The sequence below is a fragment of the Condylostylus longicornis genome, unplaced genomic scaffold (genome assembly GCF_029603195.1).
Source record: "Condylostylus longicornis isolate FDR11 unplaced genomic scaffold, ASM2960319v2 ptg000030l, whole genome shotgun sequence".
NCBI lineage: Eukaryota > Metazoa > Arthropoda > Insecta > Diptera > Dolichopodidae > Condylostylus > Condylostylus longicornis.
Window position 1 is genome coordinate 6,217,557 of NW_026577999.1, and position 26,305 is coordinate 6,243,861.

General features: G+C 20.3%; 1 protein-coding gene across 6 annotated transcripts in view; it reads left to right on the forward strand.

The window, feature by feature from the left end:
• LOC129608082 (serine/threonine-protein phosphatase alpha-1 isoform) overlaps nucleotides 1-21,906 on the forward strand; it is a 41,008-nt gene extending 19,102 nt beyond the window's left edge. Inside the window, exons 7-10 of one of the 6 annotated variants that reach the window (XR_008696869.1) lie at nucleotides 3,425-3,572; nucleotides 4,626-4,691; nucleotides 11,760-11,881; nucleotides 14,210-14,247. Coding sequence is in view for 5 of the 6 variants with exons in the window: in XM_055519404.1 (XP_055375379.1) it covers nucleotides 3,425-3,572; nucleotides 4,626-4,777 (300 nt within the window). In the remaining variant the exon portion in view is untranslated. Of the gene's footprint in view, nucleotides 1-3,424; nucleotides 3,573-4,625; nucleotides 5,875-11,759; nucleotides 11,882-14,209; nucleotides 14,248-21,265 lie in introns of those variants that run through there. The other 5 variants (XM_055519406.1, XM_055519407.1, XM_055519404.1 and 2 more) reach the window with 5 other exon arrangements.
• The last annotated feature ends 4,399 nt before the right edge of the window (nucleotides 21,907-26,305 follow it).

Sequence of the window (26,305 nt, forward strand, 5' to 3'; positions counted from 1 at the left end):
AAAGAATGGTGACTTTGAAACTCGAGGCAAAAATTGTCCTATACTAAAAAAATTGTCCTATACTAAAAAAATTGTCCTATATAAATTAAATAATTTTGCCTGTTTTTCATACAAGATTCAATAGAAAAATGTTGTCCGTACTTTAGGTTAAAACAATATTCATATACATACATATTACTTTAACATTATGAATATACATATATGTATAACAATTGGAATTTATAATTTTATTTCAAAAAATTTTTTTGTTTATTCATAATTAATTCTGTTTATATTATATACAATTTAATATACCTAAATACAAAAAAAAAAAACTCCAGCGTATTTAGCTCATCATCATTTTATAAACTAAAAATAAAATTTTTATTTCAGTTAGAAATTTTACTTTCTGGCATATGACTAAATAAATTTTATTCTATTCTTTTGAAAAAAAAATATTGACATTTAGATAAACTTCATAGAATTACATTTTTTACGCAACAAATCTATTATATTAATTTGCATACCCATTATATTAAGGTTTATAACCAAAATTTTTTGAATGAAATTTAAAAGAAAACCTTTGCAAATTCTTATATTTCAATAATTTCATTTTGGAATTTTCAACTTTAATTTTTATAATTATGCCATTTTACTACACTTTAGTGTTAATAACCTGCCGCATTGGTCAACATTAAAAAGCTTATCAAAAACAATATGAATAAAAAGCAAGAAATATCTTTAAATTCAAACATATTTTGTTAATTTAAAATAAATTTTTTTTAATCGATTATAATTACATTTCGATTGTAAATTAAAAATTGTGAATGGTTGTACGCATACTTTCTTTATTTAAATTAATTTTTCTAAATGCATACACATTTCTAACTTATTTCTTATTAAAATATGACGCGGGTTTATGTATTAATAAAATTATTTTCCTTTAAGTTCTTAATAAATTTTTTAAGTTTCTAATTTCTATTTTTAACTATGGTGCATGGCAGTAATATTTTTTTTTAATCATTTTTTTTTATGTAAAATAATATTTTGTAATTATGTTCTCCTCTTCATTTCCTTAAATTTAATATTAATAGTTTGTTGTACCATTAACACATTCGTAACAATTATGGAAATTTTTTGAATATTTTAATTTTGTATATATTTTTTTATATATATGTTTTGTAATTAAAAAATTTTTGGTCAAATTTAATTTTTCAAAATATTGTAATTATATTAATTCAAATTATTCTCCTTTTCAAGAAAATAAAAAACATTTTATGAAAATTAAGGTATTTAATTAGAAAAGTAGTATTATTAAATAAAATAATAATATAATAATATTTTGAAATGTATAACAGTTAGGTATATAACAGTTAGGTGATTTAATTTTGTTTAACACCCTGTTTGCATTATGTGAACACAATTAGACTTTTTTGTTAAAAAATTTGTTAAGAATTATCAACAGTAAATATTTTGATATAATTGTTACTATTGTTAATTTAACTTGTTAAATCATCCATAAAATATAAGAGCTTTTCATATACATATGTGAATATAAATTTGTATATTAAAAAATATATATATAAATATATATTTTATTTTTTTTATTTGTTTACAATTTTCTAATTGTGAGATAATAATTGAGTTTACTAAACACAATCGATAATTATTGTTATTACTTTCGCAAATAAATATAGAAAATAATAGCTATTTGTTTTTGACTTCATCTTTTTTATTTATACAAAATTATTTCAATTTTATATTGAATGAAAGTAGTTTAATTATATATTAGTACTGTGTTGTTGCCAAACCGAATGTATAAATTATCTTAAGCAAATTTAATAAATTTCAATTTTTTTAAATATTTTTTTAATTTCTATTACTGCCTTCTATTGCTGCCAAAAAATAACTGCATAAATACACATACAATATAATTGATTCCAATTATAATTATGAATAATTTTATTTTAAATAAATAAATGGTAAAATATACAAAGATAATTTACACCTAATAGAAATAAGCAAATACAATTTAAATTGGGAATACAGTTCTAAAGTTTCTTTTTATGATGATTTTTAATAATATATTTATAATTTTCATATTTTTGAACAAATATTTCGAACCAATACTCGTATAATTCAATTTTGTTATTTCAATTTAATTTTTGGTTTTGTTTAAGTTAATAAGGTAATAAACACCATATTATAATTATTAAAAATTATAAAAAACTAAAAAATGTTTATATTAGTTAAATAATTACACAAATTTTACATATTAGGTTTAATATGTTGTTTTGTTCCTAATTAAACAGAAAATTGAAAAATGGAAATTATTAAATTTTCTAGAATTTGTAATTTATTAGGTTTATATTTCATATCGCATGATTTTGTATCAAAATATACTTAAATATCTAAAATTAAACAAATTTTTCAACTGATCAATTAGAATTGTTGGGATATCTCTAATTTATTAATATTAAATTGAATTGAAATTTTATGTGTTTGTATACATACGTGCTTTAAAAAAGTTGATAATTAAGAAGAAAGTGTATATTAATTATTTTGGGAAAAGTATTTGTACATATTTTAAATTTTTCATTGAATCTCGAATAAACATCAAAAACACAAAAATGTCAAAGAATTAAATTAAATATTTCTTTTCTTCACAAGATCATCGAATTTAATTTACAGTATTTTATTAATAATCCAAAAAAAAAATTCAATTATTTGAAGTTTAATATAGTTTTAACAATAATCTTCCATTAAAAATAAAGAAAATAACAAACGAATAAAAAATTAATTTTAATAATTTTTCATTTGATTTATTTTAATTTTTAGTTGATTTTTAAAATCATAAACAAATGAGTCATTGTATTTTTATTTTTAAATATATCATATTATAATATTTATGTATTTGTCATAAAGAAAAATTTTAATTTAAAAGCGCAATTTAATTTTGCAAAAAATTTATTTCTTGTTTTATTAAAACTCTTTAGTTAAAAGAAAATAAAAAGTGTTCCTTTTTTTCTTAATTGAAATTGGAAGCAATTTTCTTCGATAATTTTTTTTTTTAATTATATGGTATATAATGTTATAATTAGGCATTTACATACATTCAATATTTATATATTTATAATTAAAATACTTAAAGTAATAGAAAAAACATCGCGTCTTAAAATTTGAAATAAAACTTTTAAAATAGAAATTATAAGATTATAAAATCAATCAATTAATTAAATCATCATTTTAGATTTTGTAGTTAACGCTGTGTTATACAGGCTAGAATAATTTCTTTTGCTATTATAATGTCGCCATTTATACTGTGAAAAAAAATTAAAAAAATTTACTTCCAAATATACAATTTTAAATTTTTTATTATACATTATATTAGTAAAAACAAATATTTATTATTATTATTTATTAATTTTTTTTAAATTAATTTTAGGTTGTTGGGAAATTTTTGCATAAACATGATTTTGATTTAATTTGTCGAGCTCATCAAGTTGTTGAAGATGGATATGAATTCTTTGCAAAACGACAATTAGTTACCCTATTTTCAGCTCCAAATTATTGTGGTGAATTTGATAATGCCGGTAAGTTTAGAAAAATAAAAGTATACCTATTAAGCTCTTGTTTAATATACAAAAAATCAATTTATTAATTTAATTTAAAATTATTAAGAAATTTATTGAATCCCCATAAATATCAAAATAATTAATTAAATATGTATGTAAATGTATTTATGCAATTATGTATATCATTATAAAAAAAAAATTTTTAAAATGTGACTTTTATTAAAATTTTTATACATACATTTATATAAACAAAATACATAAACACCCACATTAAAAAAAAAATAATTTTTTGATGAATTTAGCAAAACAATAACTCGAATAATATTTAAATTTTATATGGATGTTAAATAAGTTCTAATATTAGATTAATAAAGTAATAAACAAACGGAAATGGTTAGCATTTAATAGATTATCGCCTTATATTGCATATATGATAACAAAAATATTTCTCGCATACAAAATGTATTAATTATATTGGTACTCTCTTAAGGTTGTTCATATATTGCAAAAAGGAAATTAGAAACTCCTCATGACATTTATATTATTTGTTTTACATAAAGAAATCTAATACATTAGAATTGATATGATCTTTTTCACGATTACTTAAATTAAACGAAATTTAAATTTTATTTATTATTCTTCGATGAATATATGAGTTAACGTTGCAGTTTCAAAAAAAGTAAATAAACATTATTAAAAAAAATAAATAATAAATTCAAATTATTAATAACAAAGGCATTTCAAGGATTATTAATTTTATTATTTTTTTTTTTAAAAATGCTTTATTTAAAAATGCTGAATTATAATTATAATCTTATTAACAAAAATCATCAAGCTGCGATAACATTTTGTTTATCTCGGCTTAAAGTTTGTAATCTTGAGAATTTTCAAACCGTTTCTGTTTCCGTTAACTAATTTTGAAATTCTAATATTTTTTATGGAATTAAAAATAATATTTATTTGATACCAAAAAATATTTATGTATCTTATAAAAAAATTTCTTTCGTTAAATTTTATGAATTAAAATTTTCTAATTTAACCATATTTTGATATTTTTTATTATTCTTTTAGGTGCAATGATGTCTGTTGATGATACGCTGATGTGCTCTTTCCAGATATTGAAGCCAGCTGACAAACGTAGATTTGTTTATCCAGGTTTTAGTGGCTCGGGGCGGCCATTAACTCCACCTCGTGGCGCAAACAATAAAAATAAAAAAAAATAAATTTATTATTATTATTTTTATTTTCTAATAAATATATATTTTTTTAAATTCCTACACAAAATTAAAAAAAAAAAAAAGAAGTAATAGAATCATAAAAAAAGATTTCAAAATAAAATAAGAAAAATAAAAGTATAAATAAGTAAGGAAAAAATATATTAAAAATACAAAGAAGAAGAAAAAAGACACGAAAGATGTATAAAATGAAATATTTAACAAACATATATATATATATATTTATAGTGAAAACTGAAATATGAAAAAAATATCAGTTATAAAAATTTTCTAAAGCAACAAAAAATAGAAATTTTTGCTATTAGCATAGTAAACTTTTTATAAATAAAATATTTAATAAATTTTTTTTTTTCGAATGAATTTTAGGCTTTACACCAATTAGGGATTTAATTCAGTAATAATTTTTTTTTTATATTTAACTATACCAGATAATTCGTCTGAATTGAAAATTAGTTTTTGTAGTTTTTAAATTAAAATGCTAGTTTTCATAAAAGCTGAATCGAAACAGCTGAATTTTCCTTTTTTTTTTTATTTTATATATACATATATGTATGTGTATTTGATAAATTCAAAATGAAATTTATATTAAGAACGAAATTTTTGTGTAAAAAAGAAATATATATAAATTTATATTAAATTTTTTTTAATTTTTTACAAATTTCTTGTAAGTAATAATTCTGTAAAGTCATAATATTTTAAATAATTCGTGAAAAGAAGCGATTCAAGAGGCCTTTAAGAATCTTTTTGCAAATAATGTTGATATCATCGATATCACAAAATAAAATTTTTTACAAATTTGTAAACTGCATGGCCAAATTTTATTTTAATTATAAATTTTCGAATTTTTGAGTTTGACTCAAAAATTTTTACAATTATTTTATATAAAAAATATTTTTTTGAATTTTTTCTAACTTTTTTAAATTCTTTATGTATATCTGCATATATATTTCTTCATCAAAAATTTTGTTCTCTAAAAAACGAAATCGGTTTAAATATTTAGTTTTTTATTAACCATTTTTTATGCGTTTTTTTTTTAAGCAATATTTTAGTGGAAAAATAAAAACCTACAACAACACAATAAATTTTTACAGTAAAATTTAAAATTTTTAAAAATTAAGAATGAAAGATAAGAACTACAAACATACATACATCCAAAAATCTAAAAAAAAAGAATAAATTACGAAAAAAATATACAAAATAAAAAAAAAAATTGATATCGTTGTAAATTTAAATATTTATATATTTATATAAATCATTCGTATACATACAAATACCAATTCAAAGGAGTTATTAATTAATTATTATATAAAAAAAATAAGAAATACGTAAATATACATACATATGTATACATATATATGTGTATATATTAAATATATTTATACATATTTATATGATCAATCATTTAATGAGTGTAAATATGCTGAAATATGCAACAACATAAAATTATATACAATTTATCAACTATTATAAGAAAATCACAATAAAAAAATAATTAATCATTTTTTTTATAAACAAAAAAAAAAAAACAAAAAACCAAGAGAATTTATAAAACTCAAAAAAGGCAAAAAAAAAACATACTCTAGAAGGCTAGTTTTAAAAGTTTAAATTACAGAATACATATATACAAAATAAAAAAGAAAACAATAATTCCAAAAATAAGATTCGCAAAAAAAAAAGGAAATTTATCAAAATTCAAATTTATTAAGTAAATTGTTTAAGTAATAAAGTGTAAATTTATTCAGATAAAATTTAAAATTAAAAAAAAAGAATAAGTAAAATATATCTATATATATATATAATATAAAAGCGATAAAAAAATTGTTAAAAAAAAATAAAAATAGAAAAGTTGAAATTTAATTAAAAAAAAAAATAATTATTAAAAATATTTAGGAACGAGCTACAATCAGAGCAACATACAAGCAAATCAATATATTAAAAAATTTTAAAAAAATTTTTGTGCAATTTATTGTCCTTTCCAAATCAGAAAAAAAAAGAAAAAAGAAAAAAAAAAAAATTTAAGTGTTCGTTATTAAAATATTTTGTTTTTTTTTTTTTTTTTTAATTTTTAAATATGGTATAGAAATAAGCTGTAGTCCTAAATAATTCGTAAAAAGAGCGATCGAAAAGCGTTTAAAAAAGAACGCCACTGTATAAAAAAATTTTTTCTAAAAATTTCCTTAAATTTTTTTCATTAATTTGTTTTCGTTTGTTAAAAATTTAAATTAAAGTATTTTGAGAATCTGCCTTTAAAAAAGTCTCTATTGTCTGTTGCTGTCATTGTAGAAAGTTTCTTTTTTTATTAAACAATATAAACAAAAAAATAGTTTCGTTAATAACTATTTTTATGAGGCATTTATATCGAATTTAATATAAAAATTTAGGCAAAGTATTAACGTCTAAGATTTTTCTTTTATTTTCTCTATTATTATTATTTTTATAACATTTATTTTTTTTTTTATTTAATTTTTATTTTATTTATTTTAAGATCATTTTCTAATTTTTAAAAATTAATAATATTTGAATTACAGACATAATATAAAATAATTAATAGAAAAAAAATTTGATCAGGTGGTGAAATATGCGATTATGAATTGATCAGGGAAATAGAATTTTGAAATTTTTCTTGTTTTTACAAAAAACTTTTTTAGTTATAAATTAATTTGAGTTTGTACTTCGGAAAATTCCAGTTTTAATAAAAAAAAAATTTGTTTCGGAAAAATTAAACACCAAATTTAATAGTATTTTTACTAGATCGCTGTTTTCTCAAACTGAAAAAACAATTATTCAATTAATTAAATTAAATATCACTTTGATAAAACTAATTTTACTTTAATGTGTTAAAAAGATTTAACATATACCAAAAACTATTAAAACTATAATTAATAATTATAATTTTTTTTTAATATAATTCTATAGTAGTATTATTGTGGAAGAATTTTATATAAAAAAATAAATAATTTAATATAAAAATAATTTGTATATTTAAATGCAAAAATTTCTTTTAATTATATTGTAAAAGAAATTTGTATTGCTCAAATTCAAAATTGTAATATAAAATTTATAAATTTTTAATTTCAAAATAATTGATTGATGCTTTCAAAACTACATTTCATTGAGCATTCATTTATTTTATTAAAAAAAATTAAATTTATTCTTTAGAATCTCGGGTTTTATATGTACAAATTAATTTTTAATAACAATAATTTTTTGGCCTAATGCCTTTTCGTATTACATTCCAAAAAAAAAAAAAACAAAAAAATTAAGTAATTGGAACAAAATTTTGTTTCCTACGTAATATAATATGTCAATGAAAAATCGTGATTTATAATATTTTCATTTTTATAAAATGCTTAGAATCTCATTTTTTATTTTTTTTTTTATTTAATATTAATATTTAATAATTTATTACATATATAATATTTGATATATTATGGTAAACTAAAAATGTATATATTTCAATTTATTTTGAAATATTTACACTATATATTTGTAATAAAAAATAATATCAATTTTGAAATTAATACTACTACTAATAAAATTTATTAAAATGCAATAAAAAGGTGTTTAAAGTATACAATTAAATCTCAATGTTTATATTTTATATAGCAAGTATTTAAAATTTCAATTTCTATTGTTCGTATTTATTTAACTTAGTTTGAATTTTTTTTTTTTTTAGAAAAAAAATGTCAATAATAAAAATTTTCCTTTAGGTATTTATTGAGTAAAAATATTCTGTTTTGAATTTTTAAAAGAAAAATATTTTTTTGCTTCTTACTTTTATGATTTTATAATATTTTATTTATTATTAATTTAAACAGAAAATATATATGAATGTTAAGTTCGGTTTCTTTTTTTGCTATAAAATATACCTGTGTATATAATGTAACTTCAAAATATTTTACATCAGTTTTATAATTAAAAAAAAAGAATGTTATGTAATGGAAATATATAAATTTTGCTGCACAACACAATATATTTCAAAAAAATATGATCACTTGTTATGTGCAAAACAAATCAAAAAAACAAATTCAAAAAACTAAGTTTTAATTTTACTTTAAAATCATTAATAATTTCATTTTCTAACAAATATCACTTGTAATGATAAGTAAATATTTTGTATGGCCCATATTTAATGAAATTTGATACGCAAGCTTGATTTTTTAAAAATTAACAAAAAAAAAAAAAAGAAATTAAATATTTTGTTTTTTTTTTTTTTTGTATTATTTTATGTACAGCATTATATATGAATTTCATCAAGTTTTGCTTATTGATTTTACATTACACTTTAGTTAATTTCATATTATATGAATGCAATTTCATATAAACATAATAACACATTTACTTCTTAAAAAAAATGGTAGAGCCCAAATTTTATTACATAAATTCATGTATTTGGAAAAATAAAATTTTATGCTAAGTATAGCACTTAAAGACATTTTCTGAATCAAAATTAGTTCTTTAATAAAATTTCCGCTAAGAAAAACTTTTTTAAATTATTTATAGTTCATAATATATATATATACCAAATTTTATTAAAAATTATTAAATTATTGTATTTATTTATATTAACGTAAAATTTTTTAATTGGCTTATTCGAGTTATTTTAAATAAGTTTTCCGGATAAAAGTGTTTATACTTAAAAATTTATAAACATTAAAGTCAAAAAGGGCTTTCAATTTTAGTCCTCTATTTTGAATTTTTCAAAGCTTTGTTGTCAACAATAATCATATTTCTCAGTGAAACTGTTGTATGTAATTTAAAATTCGTAATGGTTCTAAATTTAAGAAGTTTTCTCATTTCTTAATTTTTTTTTTTTTGCTGTATATTCTGTCTGTTTACGAAATTGCATATTCATTTCATTAATTTACATTAATTTCTATAAAATAAATTTTGAATTGTTCTACAGAACTTAATTACAAAAAAAAAAAGACATTCCCATTTTTTATTTTTTTAATCGAATATCGTGATTTCACCCATAGATCAAAAATTTTCATTTCATTTGGAGAATAGTTTTTATCAAATTTCTTAAATATTCTTAAAATACAGCTGAATTTTACGGAATTAAATACTAAGGAGTTTAAAAAAAAAAAAAAATAATTCTTAGTATTTATTTTCAATTTTAAAAATTTATAAAAATAAAATTGCAATAATAAGAATTATTTTTTGAATAATATCAAATATATGTGATTGAATTAATTATTTTTTTTTATTTTGGGGTTTTATTTTAAAAAGAAAATAATAATAATAAATTTATTTAATAATAGTTATGAAAGCAACTTTGAATCAAATATATATAATATATTAAGTTAGAGTTATTTAAGAAAAAAGAAAATTACGAAACTCTAAAATTCAAATTTAATATTTTTATTTTTCTTGAAGATATTTTGAAGTACTTTTTGTTTTTTTTTTTTCTATTTTTTTTATATATTATTAATTGCGCCACTGAATTGTAAAAAAAAAAAACAAATATTAAAATTTAGCTATTAAATGTGAAATTTATTTAAAAATTTTTAAATTAATTAAATTTCGTATAATAAACAAAAATAAATTGGAGAATTTATATATTATAAAGGAGTGATAATTTCATGACCACCCCGATCACTGTGAACCATATTTTATATAAAAATATTTAAAAAAAAAAATTTTTTATTTTTTAAGCAAAAATTAGATTTTTTTTTTAATTTTGATTTCTTCACATTCAGTAAAATTTTAAATGCAAAAAAAAAAAAATTATTTTTTTTTTTTAATAATTTCTGTTTTGAGAAATTAAATTCAAAATGAAAAAAGATGAAAACAAAAATAAAAAAAAAAATTTAAATATTGAAATTCCTTCATTATTATTACTTATTCCAATTACATGCTATATTATATTCATAATATAATTATACATATATATATATATATATATTATGTATATGTGCACATATTAATATTATTAATATTATAAATTCTATAATATTGTATAAAATATAAATAAATATTACATAATATATAATGCATATCTTGCAAATATAAAGGAATATAAAAGATATTTTAGTATAACAGAAATATTTTAATAAATACATAAAAAGATAATAAATAATATTGGTTCTAATTTAAATTTTATAAGTTTGCTAATAAATTTTATAGTTTGCTATACATTTTCTCATAATATAATAATATGAGTATTAATTTGTAGAGAAATTCTCTATTTGATAATATGTATTTAAATTTAGCTTATGCTGTAAATTTTCTTTTTTCAATACATATTTACTATTTCATTTACATTTTTTAAAGTATGAATATTAGATATAAAGATATTACATTCTTAATAAATATATTAAATATTGTAAAATACAACCTGTTATTAAATTTTTTTTTGGAAACATTAAATTATTATTTTAATTTTTATTAGCAAATCGTTAATTATTTCATTCTATTGAAAAAATGTAAGCTAAATGATTATTACTTTTCCTAACTGAAATTTAATGGGCCTAGTTAATTAATTAAAAAAAAAAATTAAAAACAAAAAAATAATTTATAATATATTTTAAATTTCCTTCAGTTTTTTTTCTCTTGTTTTAGTACGGTTAATTAAATATTTAATTTAATAGTAATATATTACTATTAAATAAAAAATATTAAATAAAATTACTTTAATATTATAAAATTAAAGTATACAAAAGTATTTCATTTTTAATTTAATACCAAAATATATATGAAAATATCCAATATAAATAAATATTTAATAATAATATAAAAAAAAAAACTGCTTAGACCAAATCACTATAATCTTTAATTTTAGTTTGTAATGTTATATTTATATCAATATATATTTCGCTATATGTGCATATATATACGTATATATATACATATATAATGTATAATAGTGTATATATAATATATTTATATGTATACATATATGTATATACATTAAAAAAAGCATAAAATTATACTTATTTTTTTTTTTTATTTTCTACTTATTTTTCAGGCAAAAAGTTTTTTAATTAACATTTAGTATACATATATATAAAAAGTAAATTTTTATTTCGGTCCGTAGATAAAAAAAATTTTTTTTTATATATATTTGGCTTTATTAATCTTAAAAAAAATGTAAGGAAAATTAAAATTTTTTCCCGTTTTTTATTTATTTTTTTTTTATTAATTTTGTATCTGTAACTAATTTGAACGTAAATAATATATAATTATTAATAATAATTTTGAAATCAAAATTTAATTTTGAAAAATTTTATATATATATTATGTGTATATTATATTTACATGTAATTGTGTGATGTTATATTTAAATGTAAAAAAATCATTTTTAAATTTAAAAACATTTTTTTCAGAGTATTTAGAGTACCTTAACTCAATGTGCTGTCAAATACACTTTGAGTCAAATTTCATAAAATCATTTAGAAATTAAAATCTATGGTCCCCCCTCCCGAAAAAAAAATTGTAGTCTTTTTTAATATCATTGCAAAAAATGTTTAAAAAAAACATTTAAATTAATAAACGGGTTTGTTTGTAAATGAATACCAGGTTAAATGAAAAGAAAAATTATTGATTCTTATAATCTACATGACCTATAAATTTATGTCATAAGACTTCTACATATGATCACTTCCTATATTACTTAAAAATTCAGTAAAAATTTAACCAACCAAAGGTTAGATTAAAATTACGTTATCACAATAAAAAATAAAAAAAAACACTTTGCTCAAATTTTTATTTAAATTAAATAATAAAATCAAAAAAAAAAAATTAGATATTTTAATTTTCATAATTTTAAAATTAAAAGAAATGCATGAATTTCAATTATTCTCTTGAAATAAAACAAAAGAAAAAAATTAAAATAAAAATTTTATAAAATGTTTTTTTTTTCTTTAATATTTTCTTTAAAACAATTGCAATTATTAAATGAAATATTTTCAAATTGAGAAATTTCGCTGTGATAACTTATATATTTTTCGTTTTCTTTCTACACAATAATCACTCATATTCTGTTAATTATATCACTTGAAGTGATGGGATATTATTGAAAAGAATTTTATTTTTCAGCATAAAATTTCGGAATTGATTTTATTCAGAAAATTAAAAAATTTTTTAAATAACAATTCATTGCATCAAATGATGTAACTAACAGAATATAGGTGAATATTTTTAATTTTACTTTAACAGCCTGTGATAAAACTGTAATATATTTAAATATTTTTTTTTTTATCTGTTTTATATAAAATTTAATTTCATTTCCTTCTACATTGTTCAAATCCGCACCAAGAAAATATGCATAGTTATTTCACTTGAATGTAATGTTTTATAATAGAATGGTTATATTAATATAGTTTAATGACAATTTTGTAAATATATCAACAATATATAATTCATATATAATAATATTGAGTGTGTCAAGAAAACACATTAAATTTTCAGTTTTAGTAAAAAAATCATTCAAAAAAAAAATTTTTTTTTTCTATTAACAACTTAATAACTTTTAAAGACATTCAATTTCAACTTAAAATTAATCGTATACTTTTGGATTAATTACAAATTATTTAAATATAAAAAAAAAGAAAAAATTTGATTATATATAATATATAATTGCTGTCTTTTTATCTAATATTAATAAAGAAATATTTCATTTATTTTGTTAATTATCGATATTTAATTTATAACAGAATTAATTCAATAAGTTGAAATTGTTCAATATTTGCATTTCTTTTATGAAAACATTATTTTTACATGTACATATAAATTATATTCATAAACTATAATATCAAATATGTATTTTGAACATATATTACGTGTACCCTTTATTCATTTTTTAAACTTGTGATAAATTTTATGTGATCACTTTCATATCTCCTCCAAAAAGTGAATTTTAAATTTACTTAATTATAGTCAATAATCAATTATTTAATTAATATATACTATATTTTTGCAAAAAAAAAAACTTATTTTGTGACAAAAATACTATAATTGTTAGTTTAACATAGGGCATTTATCAAAATGCAGATCTTAACGTCAACAACTTGACTTATTCAGTAACTTATTCAGTATTAGTCAAATTGACAATAGATTTGCATTTTGGTAAATGCTCATTTAATAACAAAAAACTATTAATTAAATGAATGTTATTATTTATTTTAAATTTTAAAACGAAAGGGGTGTTTACTTGTTTTTTTTTTTTTTTTTTTTTTGGTTTTTAGTACTAGAGGGCAAAAAAGTAGATTTAATAGATTTTTTGTCGGCAAAAAAATAATTTTTATATTATTAATAAATCAAAAAAGATAATTTTTTTTTTATTGTTTCATGATTGATAATCCCACATCTAAAAATTTTTTTTTTCTATATGTTTTATTTATTTTTTTTTTAAATTATTTATTTTTTTTTTTAAAGATCTGTTCTAATATAGGTTTTTTTTTTTTTTTTACTTTACAGGCAGAAAATAAAGTTTTAAAATATAACAAAAAATTATATAATAAAATGTATTAAATAAAAAAAATAATTGATACACATTGATTTGACAAGTCGGTTATAATCTGCTCTGCTACGAAATACTACACTACTATTTACTACTACAGTTTTTTCAACATTTTACTATTATACAATATTTTAAGCAATTTATTGTGAATATTTGAGAAATAATATTATATAATATATAAAAAGTTTAAAGCAAAAAAAAAATTAAAAAAAAATTAATTAATTAATATACATAAATATGTTAAAAAAATTTTTTCTTACGAAAAAAAAAAACATCAAACTTAATAAATTAAAGTAAAAAAAAAAACAAAAGTAGTTATAACTTTTTTTTTTCACAGCTCTTAATAAAATCAGATAAGTAAATTTTTTTTTTTTTTTTTTTAAAAAAGCAACTTATAAATTTTATTTTATGTATAAATGTAGAGGTAAAAGAAAATTTTAATTAAAATTTATTATATATATATATATAAATTAAATAATAAAATGTACGAAACTTTATTAAAAAAAAAACATACAAAAAAAAAAAAACGTTTTCATTTTTAAAATGAGTTTTAAAAAAATTAAAGGAAACAAAATGTCATTCTTTTAGGAAAATGTCATTCTTTTAGAAAAATATTTAGTTGTTTAAAAAAAAAAAAATTAAATTTTAGATTTAATTTTTGTTTTCTTATTTAATCACCAAATCATATTTATGTAGGTATAATATTAATTAATTTAAAAAATTGTTTACCTTTTTAATTTTTTGTTTCGGAAAAATAATTTTGGTAATCAATTCAAAATAGAGTGATGACATATATACAATATATTTCTAACTATTATGTTATCTATAAAATAAATAGAGTTAAAACTGTTTTAACTGCGTGTTACTCATACTTTGACTCATGCGAGAGATTAGATTATTAACATTTATTTACGAACACAAATTATAGCGTAGTTTTCGTCATATATCCCGATATAAGTATACTGCGTTTATGAAAAGGCCTAATATTTTAATTTTTTGTATAACTATTTTAAAATATAATAAGTAAATTTATGCGTTTCAGAGATTATTTTTATATTCGAAGATCATTATTCACTATGAAAATCCTGTTATTTTTTAACATAAATTTTAAATTCTGTTATTTACATGTAAATTTTTTTTCGGATTCTGACTTAATTAAAAAAATGTAGCTATCTATGAAAATTTATTAATAAATTTATTTATTTTTTTTTTTTTGTATGCATATATTTACAAGAAATCCAGTCTTTTCGACTTCATACTTAATTTTTTTAATTAAAATTTTGCTTAGTTTTACAAAAAAACATGGGGGCAAGTAATTTCTTTTTCTTAAATTTTATATTTTTAAATATATTTTATTCATAATCATACCAAATCATTTAAAATTTTCAAATTGCTAATACACATTGATATATCAAATACAATTAACGCATTTATTACTAACTTTTGGGTTTTCAGATAATTTTTTTGCTTTCTATTTAATAGGTATAGACATTAGTATTAGCGAAGAATATTTTTCAATTCGGTGAAGAATTTTTTAAATTCTAAATTTGAAAGTTATTTAAACAGACTGTTATTATGAATATCAGAAAGTGTTATTATAAATTTTTTTTAAGAGTGCCTGTGTGAACTAAATCTATTTTCATAAATTGAAAATACTTCTGATTTAAAATTAAGGACTTTAATTTCATTTATATTTAAAATTAAATAAAATTTTTTTTAGTAAACCATTAGTATTTGACTAAACGTCTAGTATTGGTATTGCAGAATCAAAATATTTTTTTGAAAAAAGAGTTTTTGTCGGAAAGTTTTAATGATTACCTTATTAATTTTAAAAAGAATTTTAGAAAATCAATTGACAATTTTCCGAATCAGTAATTTTCCAGAAAAAAATTTTAAAATAAAGAAAAATTTTATTTTAATTCGAAAAAGAAGCAAGATACACACGAATGTCTTACGAATCGAACTAAATTTGTCTTAATTTTGAAATTTTTTTTAGACCTTTCATTATTATTTGAATTTATTAGTCAAAAAAATTTTTAATAATTTAAAAAAAAATAATAATTACATATATGAAATTTCATGATAGAATACATAACATTTAGTTTTAATTGTAAATCAGTTAATTATTTGTGGTGTTTTGATTTTAAAATAAGTCTTTTTTTTTTTCTTTATTTTTAGTTTTTGAATTGTTTGAATAGCAATGAAGGCGGCCATAAAAAATTTTATATGTATGAATGTAAAGGGGAATAAAAAAATGAAAATGTGTGAAAATTATGCTTTACTCTCTATTCTTTAGAATAATAACAATTGAGATTGACTCGAGAATTCAACTAAATAACAAAACTTTAATTAATTAAATTGGAAAGAAGAAGTAATAGAAAATAAAATTTCATTGAAGAATTATGAGAGATAAAAATGCTTTCAAAATTGTTATTTTATTTTCATTGTTCTTCTATATAATATTTTTTTAATTGCTTTTTAATTTTTTTTTTTTTAAATATTTTGCAATAACTAAAATGTGTTTTATTTATTTATTTTTTGCCGATAAAAATTTCTATTTATCTTGTATCGCTTATTATTGTGTCACAGTTTAAAATTTGACTTAATATTAAAATAATATTTTTCATATTATAATATGAGTAAAAAATACTAAATGTTTCTTCTTTATTGATTAACAAATACAATATTTTAGTAAATTTAATTTGAAAGAAAGAAATATTTTTGAAATTTTAAGAAATTTTTTGTTTTGGGTGTTGGAGATTTAATCTTTAAGTTTTTGTCTACAAAATCACTGAATTATATTAATAAAAAAACCAATAATGATATTATAAATGTATTAAATTCGATTATAGTGAAATATTCAACAGAATTTCTGTGCATATTTTTAAGTTTTTTATGAAATTTGTTTTGTCAGATACGAGCTTTTGCAATCATAGCTTATGATTATACATACATGAATTGATTAAATTTTCCTATCCCATAAATCATTGAAATTTTAGGTATTAAAAAAATGCTGAAAGTTTAAAAAATAATTTTGTATATTCAAATATAGCAAAAGCATTTTATTTGTAATTATTAGCTAGAATTATTATGGATAATTAATGTAATGCTACAATCAAAAGCATTAATTCATATTAATAATTTTATTATAGTCTTAAACTCAAAATATTCTTTAGCAGGTTGATTTTGTTGTCTTCATGGTTTTACCATTTTGATATGACGCAAATTGAAGTTTTTTTTTTTTTTTTTTTAAATTATTCACATTGCCAATGTATGATTTATAAATCTGATAATTTTAATTTGATTAATTAATGAATAATATTTTTGAAATTTGAAATTACTGTATATACATAATGTTGGTATGAACAAGCGAAAGTTCAAGCAAGAAAAATTTAATAAGTTCGATAAACTAGCTAACTTGAATAATTATTTTTATTTTGAGCAAAACATATAACATTTTATGTGGCAAATTTTTTATAAAGAATTGAATATATTAACTATAATTAACATTTGATTTTGCAATAAACACAAGTAAATATGTTAAAAAACTACATCTTTTAAAATTACAAATAATTTTTTCTTTGAATTATAACCGAAGTACTACTTCCTTGCTTTATCAAATATGTAATTTTAAATATTAATTTAGTTTAGTTTTTTTTTTTTCCAAAATTTTAAATTACATTTTAGAACTATTTCAAAAAAAAAGAATTGTATTTTAATCGCTTAGTTGAACACACATGATAGTTTTCATACTTTCTATGTAATATAATTTTTCAAATTTTAAAAAAATTTTAATTTGATTTAAATGTTATAATAAATTTATTGATAATTTTTTAAATTAATATTCAATTCGAAGACTTGTGGTAGCATTAGCTCATAAAATAACATTGCCAGATTGATAATCTATCATCCTATCATTTTCATCAAAATATTTCATTCAGTATTTCTTTATTATTACTCCTCGCTTTTTAGGCTCTCTTGATGCTCAAAATCCAATTTCAATTAAATTAGATTCATCAAAAATTATTCGTAATTTTTATATATAAAAGAAATAATAAATTTAATATGGTTTTGGTATTACTTTCATAATTTCAAATAGAATTAAGGAAGAGAGAGAAAAAAATTTTCGTACTATATTTGTATAATTATGTAAATTTCATTTATTTTAATTAATATTTAAAAGTAATAACTTTTTTTTTATTGGTATTTGGCAGAAATTTAATATTGTTTTTTTTTTTTATTTATATATTCAATATTGTTATCACTTAAACAGGGTTCACTAAAATATTGTAATCAGTATTGTAATCACTATAATTTTAATGGGGATCGTGTTAATTACATAATTGTAAATGACACTTTTCTTGAATTCCAATATTTAGGAATATTATATTTAAATAAAAAATTCAACTAGATAGATTCAGTTTGTGAATTCAAATACCATAAATAATTGAATCATAGTTATTTTATCTGCGTGACATCAAAACTTTTCTCATATTTAATTCATTTGTGCTAATATATATTTTTTATATACATATGCATTTGATAAACCATAAAATATTTCGCTTAATTAATAAGATTTAATTTAATAAATAATGTAAATAATAATTCTGTTCGTTCTTACAATTGTTTTGTTTTACTATTTACAACATGTTTTGTGCTATGTAAAAAGAAAAAAATAATTAATGTAAATTATTTTTTTTTTTTCATCTTCACTAGTTCTTCATATTATTTATCTGTTGTTTTGTCTATATCAATAAAATACTTTCTATATTTTTATAACTTTGTTAAGTATTTTGAATATTTACTTAATCTTTAATCTTATAGCTTTTGTATTTTGTATATTTTTTATATTATGCTCCAAGTGATTACCTTTTCATAGTTTCTTTTTTTTTTGTTATTTTCCACAAAGCAAAATTTGTCTCGCATCAATATAGTTTTCTATTTGAAATGGTATGACATATAAATACAATTTTTCTAATAAATTAATTTTGATCGTTATTATTTTACATAAATAATTAATCTATTTCCATTCACTTTAAATATATTTTTTTCAAATATAGATTTAATGCACCTGTTCCGTCTTTTTTTCGTTTAAGTATTTAATCTGATACATTTTAATGAATTATTGAAGGCTTTAACTTAATTTTAATTTAATTTTTAACACAATAAATTATATATATATATATATATATATATATGTATAATATAGAAACCCGCAAAAAATTACCCAAATTTCCAGTTTTGTTTTAAAAAATATTTGTTGGTAATATTAGCTTTATTATTTTATTATATATATTAAATTTTTGTATATAATTTATTCTGTAAAAATTTCATAGAACTTTAGTCTGATTCCAGATTGCGAAAATTATATATTCTTTCCCCAAAAAAAAATAAGGTCTACCCGATTAAAATTTCTAATATAAATTATGTATTTTTTTTTTTTTTTACTAACACACAAAAGTCGAAAAAAAAATTAAAGAGTAAAAAATAATATTTTTTTTTTTTATTTTATTTTTAGGTCTAATAATTTTATTTCAAATTAATAATAAAAAATATATACAACAGGGAAGTAAAAATAAAACAAGAAGCGCAAATGATACAAAATATAAAATGAAAAATTAAAAATTTTTGTTATAATAAAATAAAAGAAATTATTATTTTTAAATATGAAATTGGAATTTACATTTTTTACTCTCTGAAAAAGTTTTGTTTTTTATTTATTTATTTCTAAAATACAAACTTTGTGTTATAACTATTATTGTGTATATGTATATAGAAAAAAAATTAAAAAAAAAAATTTAGTTAGTTTTAGTTTTATATTAAAAAAAAAATAAAATAAAATTTCGAAATTATTTCCTTATACATACTTAAAATCCTTATTTAATACAAAATTTTTTTTTTTCAAAAAGAAAATCAATTTTTTTTTTTTGTATACATACCCAATAATTGTTAATGAAAAGCTATATATAAAAATGTTTATATAAAATTTAATTATTTTATATATTTTAGAAAATGTCATTTAAAATCATTGAAACAATAATTATGTTTTATTTAAATTTAGAGAAAAAAAAACCAAAAAAAAAAAACATCGCTTGTTTTTGCCAACCAGAAATTATTACCATGTCTTAAATTACTTTTTGTCGCCAAATTTTATTTATTTTTCTTTATTTTTTTGTTTCCTTAATTTAATTTTCAATTTTACGAGTTTTTTTTAATCAAAATACAAAAATTTATGAGGAATTAATATTTAAATTTATAACAATATACATGATTTTTGAAATAAAATAAATATTAAATATAAAACAAAAATTAATTTTTATATATTAACAACTAAATGAATTTAATTTCTTAAAAAAAAAAGGATAAAAGCTTTGCAAATATTCATTCAAATAAAATGTGATCATTATGAATTTTGTTCTATATTTTAAGTATATTTTAATGTTTAAAAAAAAAATAATGGCCAAAATTAATTTCAAATTTAATTAAACTTTTTTACGAATATTCTATTTTTATTGTTGAGTAAAATCAATTAATAATTTCATATATTTGTTTTCAATCTTTTAAAATATGCGAAGAAATTTGAATTTAAAAGTTTTCAAATTTCAAAAAATTTACAATTTTTATATTTAAATTTTTATTAAACTTACTTTTGTTGATTTAGAAAAAAATCACACGTTTTAAAATTCAAAAATATTTTAACGTTTTTTAATAACAAGAATTTCTAATTTGCATCAAGTGTTTTTTGTCTAGATTCATTTTTATATTTTTCATATTTAAAAAAAAAAAATGATAAAATAAGATTACATTAAATTGAGAAATAGAAATTTGCAAAGCTTTTCAAAAGTAAAAGGCAGAAATTATTTTTTATAAATTTCCAAAAAATTTGTAAACATTTTTTTTTTTTTTGATTATAATTAGAAAATTTTTATGTAAAATAAAAAGTAACAATTTTAGTAGTATGTAAAATAATTATAAATAAAAACAAACATAAATTTTTTTCATCTCTACTACAGACACAGCAAGAAAGAACTGAAACCAGGGCGTCGTGGCTGAAAAAACAAAGCTAGAAAAAGATAAAGATAAAGAAAAAGTTGTTAATAAACGCGCCAAAAAGAAAACTCGTAACTGCATTTTACTTCTTTTCCTTCCAACTTGTAAAAGTTAAAATAAAAATATATATACAAACATATTTTAAATAAATGACATAAAAGTAAAATTAAAGTAAATACAAAAAAAAAAACAAAAAAAAAAAACTAATACATTATTATAAAATTAAAAAAAATATAATTTAATCAAATTGAATAAAAACAAAAAAAAAAACAAACAAACAAAATACATATTTAGAAACTTAAATAAATTAGATTTCAAGTATAAGTAAATTATGCGACCAAGCAAAATGAGAGGCAACTTATAACCACAGTTTGGATTAAAAGAAGTAACGATCAGGAATATTTTTAATAGCTTGAATGTACCGAATAGTAAAGGAAAAAAAAAAATTAATTTTATATTAACACACCATGTAATCATTACAAAAAAAAAATTAAATATTAAATATTGATATAAAAAACAATTATTATAATATTATTATTAAATGTAATATAACAATAATGAATGTAATACTATGTAATACATTTTATATAAATAATATGCTCTACAATATCAATAAATATTATGTAGTAATATTACAATATAATATTAATAAATTTATAACAACAATACACATAATTAATATTTTTTTTTTTTGATAAAATACAAAATTAATATACAATATTATATTATATTTTATTATATTGTATCATATTATTTTATATTATATTATATTATATTATTATATAATAATATTATAATAAGTAAATAAAAAAATAATATGCAAGATATCAAAAAAATTTGATTGTAATACTTAATAAAGTATTAATTAATGTATACCCTCCAATATGTAATTAAAATAATTAAAAATACTGATTTTATGAAATAGAGACGATTAAATCGTGAAATATCAATAAATTAATTTATTAATTTTTTTTTATTATTTTATAATCATCCAATGTATAAATATAAAATTTTCTTTTGATACTTGTATATTATTTTTATAATAATTTATAAATTTTTATAATAGTTAAAATAATAAAAATATGTATAATACACGGTGATACTTAAAGTGGTTAATATACATTCTGATATGATTAACTTGGTATGAAATAATGATGATATATTATAAGTAATGAATGATTAAAATGTAAAAAAGATAACAAGTTTTTAAAAAAAAAAAAAAAACTTATATTATAAATCTGTGGATATGTACGTATGTAATATAATATTATAATAATTTTTTGATGGCTTGTATTATATAAATAAAATTTTTCTTGTATAACATTTTTTATAATTTTTAATTTCAATTCTATTATAATATCAATTTTGTTTGTTTAACTTCCATTTTAATAATCTATTTAATAATAAATTCAATTACATTGATTTCATGTATAAAATTTTGAATTAGATTTTAAATTTTTATTACAAGCCATCTTTCATAATGACATATGTGTAATTTTTTTTACAAATTTTCAATAAAATTTTCTTTTCGTAATTAAAAACTATAATTGAATAATTGAATTATGAAATATTCTTATTTTTTTTTTAATCTACAAAATATTATTTTATAATTTTTGAATTAATTTGTTTTACCAAGTTATAAATAATACTAGAATGACAATTAAAATGTTTATTAATTAATTTTATCAAAAAATATAAGTTTTTTTTTTTTTTTAAAGTAAATGATGGACACATATTTTATTAGTCGCCTCATTTGATGAGATTACTATTGAAAAAAAAACATTTTTATTTTCATTATAGAATTTCAAATTTATTTATTTAGTTTTGTTCAGAAAATTATAAAATTTTTGAATAACAATCCATTACGTCTGAAGTGAAGCGACTAACAGAATGTGGAATCAATATGTTTTGTATTATATTTTTCACAAAATAATTGAATAGAGATATTGATACATATCAACTGTTACAAAATACTATGAATGCATCACATAAAATTAGATTTTCTTTGATTCAAAAATTAATAACATTAAATATTAATTGTTTTAAAATAATTTCTCTAGCATTTATTTAAGCATTTCTATAAATTTTTCTTAATATTTGGGGGAAAAGAAAATCAATAAATATGATTAACAGAACGTATTTCTTTATTGCATCATGAAACCGCAACATTGCCTCGGATTAACACTGTTGATAACTTGGTAACGAACTTTGGAACGCATATACGGACTCGAATTGGACAATGGAATGTACGAACTATGATGGAATCGTCAAGATTGGCGCAAATAGAATCAGAAATGAAAAGGTACAGGGTGAAAATACTGGGTGTTAGTGAAACTAGATGGCCTGGTTTAAATGAGATAACAACAGCAAAAGGCAACAAATTCATATACTCCGGAAATAATAATGGCGGCTCTAATGGTGTGGGAATGATAATAGATAAATCAATAAGTAGTAGCATGATGAGTTGGAAAGCTGTCTCTGATAGAATAATCTTGGTCAGATTCTACTCTAGAATAAGGAAAATTACAATTATACAGTGCTATGCTCCCACCGAAACAGCTAATGACGAACTCAAGGATGAATTCTACTCCCAGCTTACGTCGGTCATAAGTAATATACCGAGAACTGACATCATAATACTTATGGGTGACCTAAATGCAAAAATTGGTACTAGGATGCAGGGTGATCCGCAAGAAATCATTGGCTCACACGGCATTGGCTCAAGAAACAACAATGGAAGACGGCTGCTTGACTTATGTACAGAATTCAATCTGGCCGTGGGCGGAACCCTCTTCCCACACAAAAATATACATAAATATACTTGGGAATCACCGAATGGTCACACAAGAAATCAAATAGACCACATATGTATTAACACAACCTGGAAACGATCATTGTTGGATGTCAGATCACGAAGGGGAGCAGACATACATAGTGACCACATGCTTGTCACCGCAGATGTCAGACTGAAACCAAGCACCATAAGATACGCGGCACAAAGAAGAAGAGGCAAACTACGTGTAGCAGCACTGAAAAATGAAAATACAAAGCGGGAATTTGTATCAAAAATACAGGAATTATCTACACGTCAGTTGGGCCCCAGTGATATACAATCATGTATAAGGCGAATTGGCGAAGAGACACTGGGGACTGTAAGAACAGAAAGAAAGGCTTGGATTTCTGATGATACATGGGCAAAAATAGAAAGACGGAGAAACCTGAAAACCACGCTTCTAACGCGCCCAACGCCTGAACTAAGAGCAGAATACAATAATGTGGCAAAGCAAGTTAAGAGGTCTGCCAAAAATGACAAACGGAGGTACTACAACACCCTAGCCTCACAAGCACAGGCGGCAGCCGAGCGTAACGACATGCGCACCCTGTATAACAAAATAAGAACGATAACAAAATGTAACACCAAAAATAACCGGCCAATCAATGACAAAAATGGATGTATGTTAACATCAAGAACTGAGCAACTTCATCGCTGGAGGGAGCACTTTCAAGAATCTGGTGCCACGGCCCTGCAACATACTGAAACAGACCAGAACACATCGTATACCCAAAATTCAAGAATAAGCATAAGCCCACCCACACAGAATGAAATATCAGATGCACTTAAAAGATTGAAACAAGGTAGGGCAGAAGGTCCTGATGGCATCCCTGCAGAGTTGCTGCAAGCCGATACCAGGAGTGCAGTAGCAATACTTCACCCAATTCTGCAGAGTGTGTGGGAAGACGAAATAATACCAACCTCATGGAAACAGGGTATAATTGTGAAGTTGCCGAAAAAGGGTGACCTCAGAGAGTGTTCTAACTGGAGGGGAATCACCGTGCAGAACTCAGTAAATAAGGTTCTGGCACTTGTAATCCTCGCAAGAATTGAGGACAAGCTAGAAGAAACACTACGAGAAGAACAGGCCGGATTTAGAAGGCAAAGAGGCTGCATTGACCAGTCAAACACTCTCAGACTAATAGTGGAACAATCAGTAGAATGGAGGTCACCCCTATTCATAACATTCGTCGATTTCGAGAGGGCATTTGACACTGTTAGACGCGCAAGCATTTGGGGGGCATTAGCTAACAGAGGAGTACCACAGAAAGTCATCAAGATCATACGGGCTCTGTACGATGAGTCAGAAGTCAGAATCCTGCACAATAATGAACTCAGTGATCCATTCGAAATAGAAACTGGAGTAAAACAGGGATGCCCTCTCTCCCCCCTACTGTTCAATGTGGTTCTGGACGAAGTTATGCGTAAAGTAACATCCACCCCTAAAGGCATACAATGGAACCTAATGACCCGTCTTGAGGCCCTAGAATATGCAGATGACATTGCCCTGTTGGCCCACACATATACAGACATGCAAACTAAACTCAACAATTTGTGTAGTAAGGCAGCAGAAGTGGGGCTCAAAATAAATGTCAATAAAACCAAATCGCTCCGCATAAACACAACGAATATAGTCCCGTTTGACGTCAACTCAAGACCAATAGACGATGTAGCAAGTTTCAACTACCTTGGCAGCATAATAACCACATCAGGAGGCGCCAAAGAAGACATAGAAAATAGGTTGAAACTGGCAAGGATGGCGTTTGGTAGATTATGGGCGATTTGGAGGTCATCACATATAACAAGGGCAACAAAGTTGGCAATATTCAACGCCTGTGTGAAATCGGTCCTCTTATATGGCTCAGAAACCTGGCTGGCCCAGAAAGACACAACAAACAAACTTCAGGTCTTCGTAAACAGGTGTTTAAGGGCCATTTGCAAGATATACTGGCCCCAACGTATAAGTAATATCGACTTGTGGGCCCTAACCAAACAAGAGGATATAGCGACGGCCATAAAGAGAAGAAAATGGGGTTGGATTGGGCATACCTTGAGGCGTCCACCTGAAGCAATTGCCAGACAAGCACTAGAATGGAACCCTCAAGGAAAAAGAGGTGTTGGGCGCCCCAAAAATACATGGCGCAGAACCGTCGACAAAGAAACAAGTTAC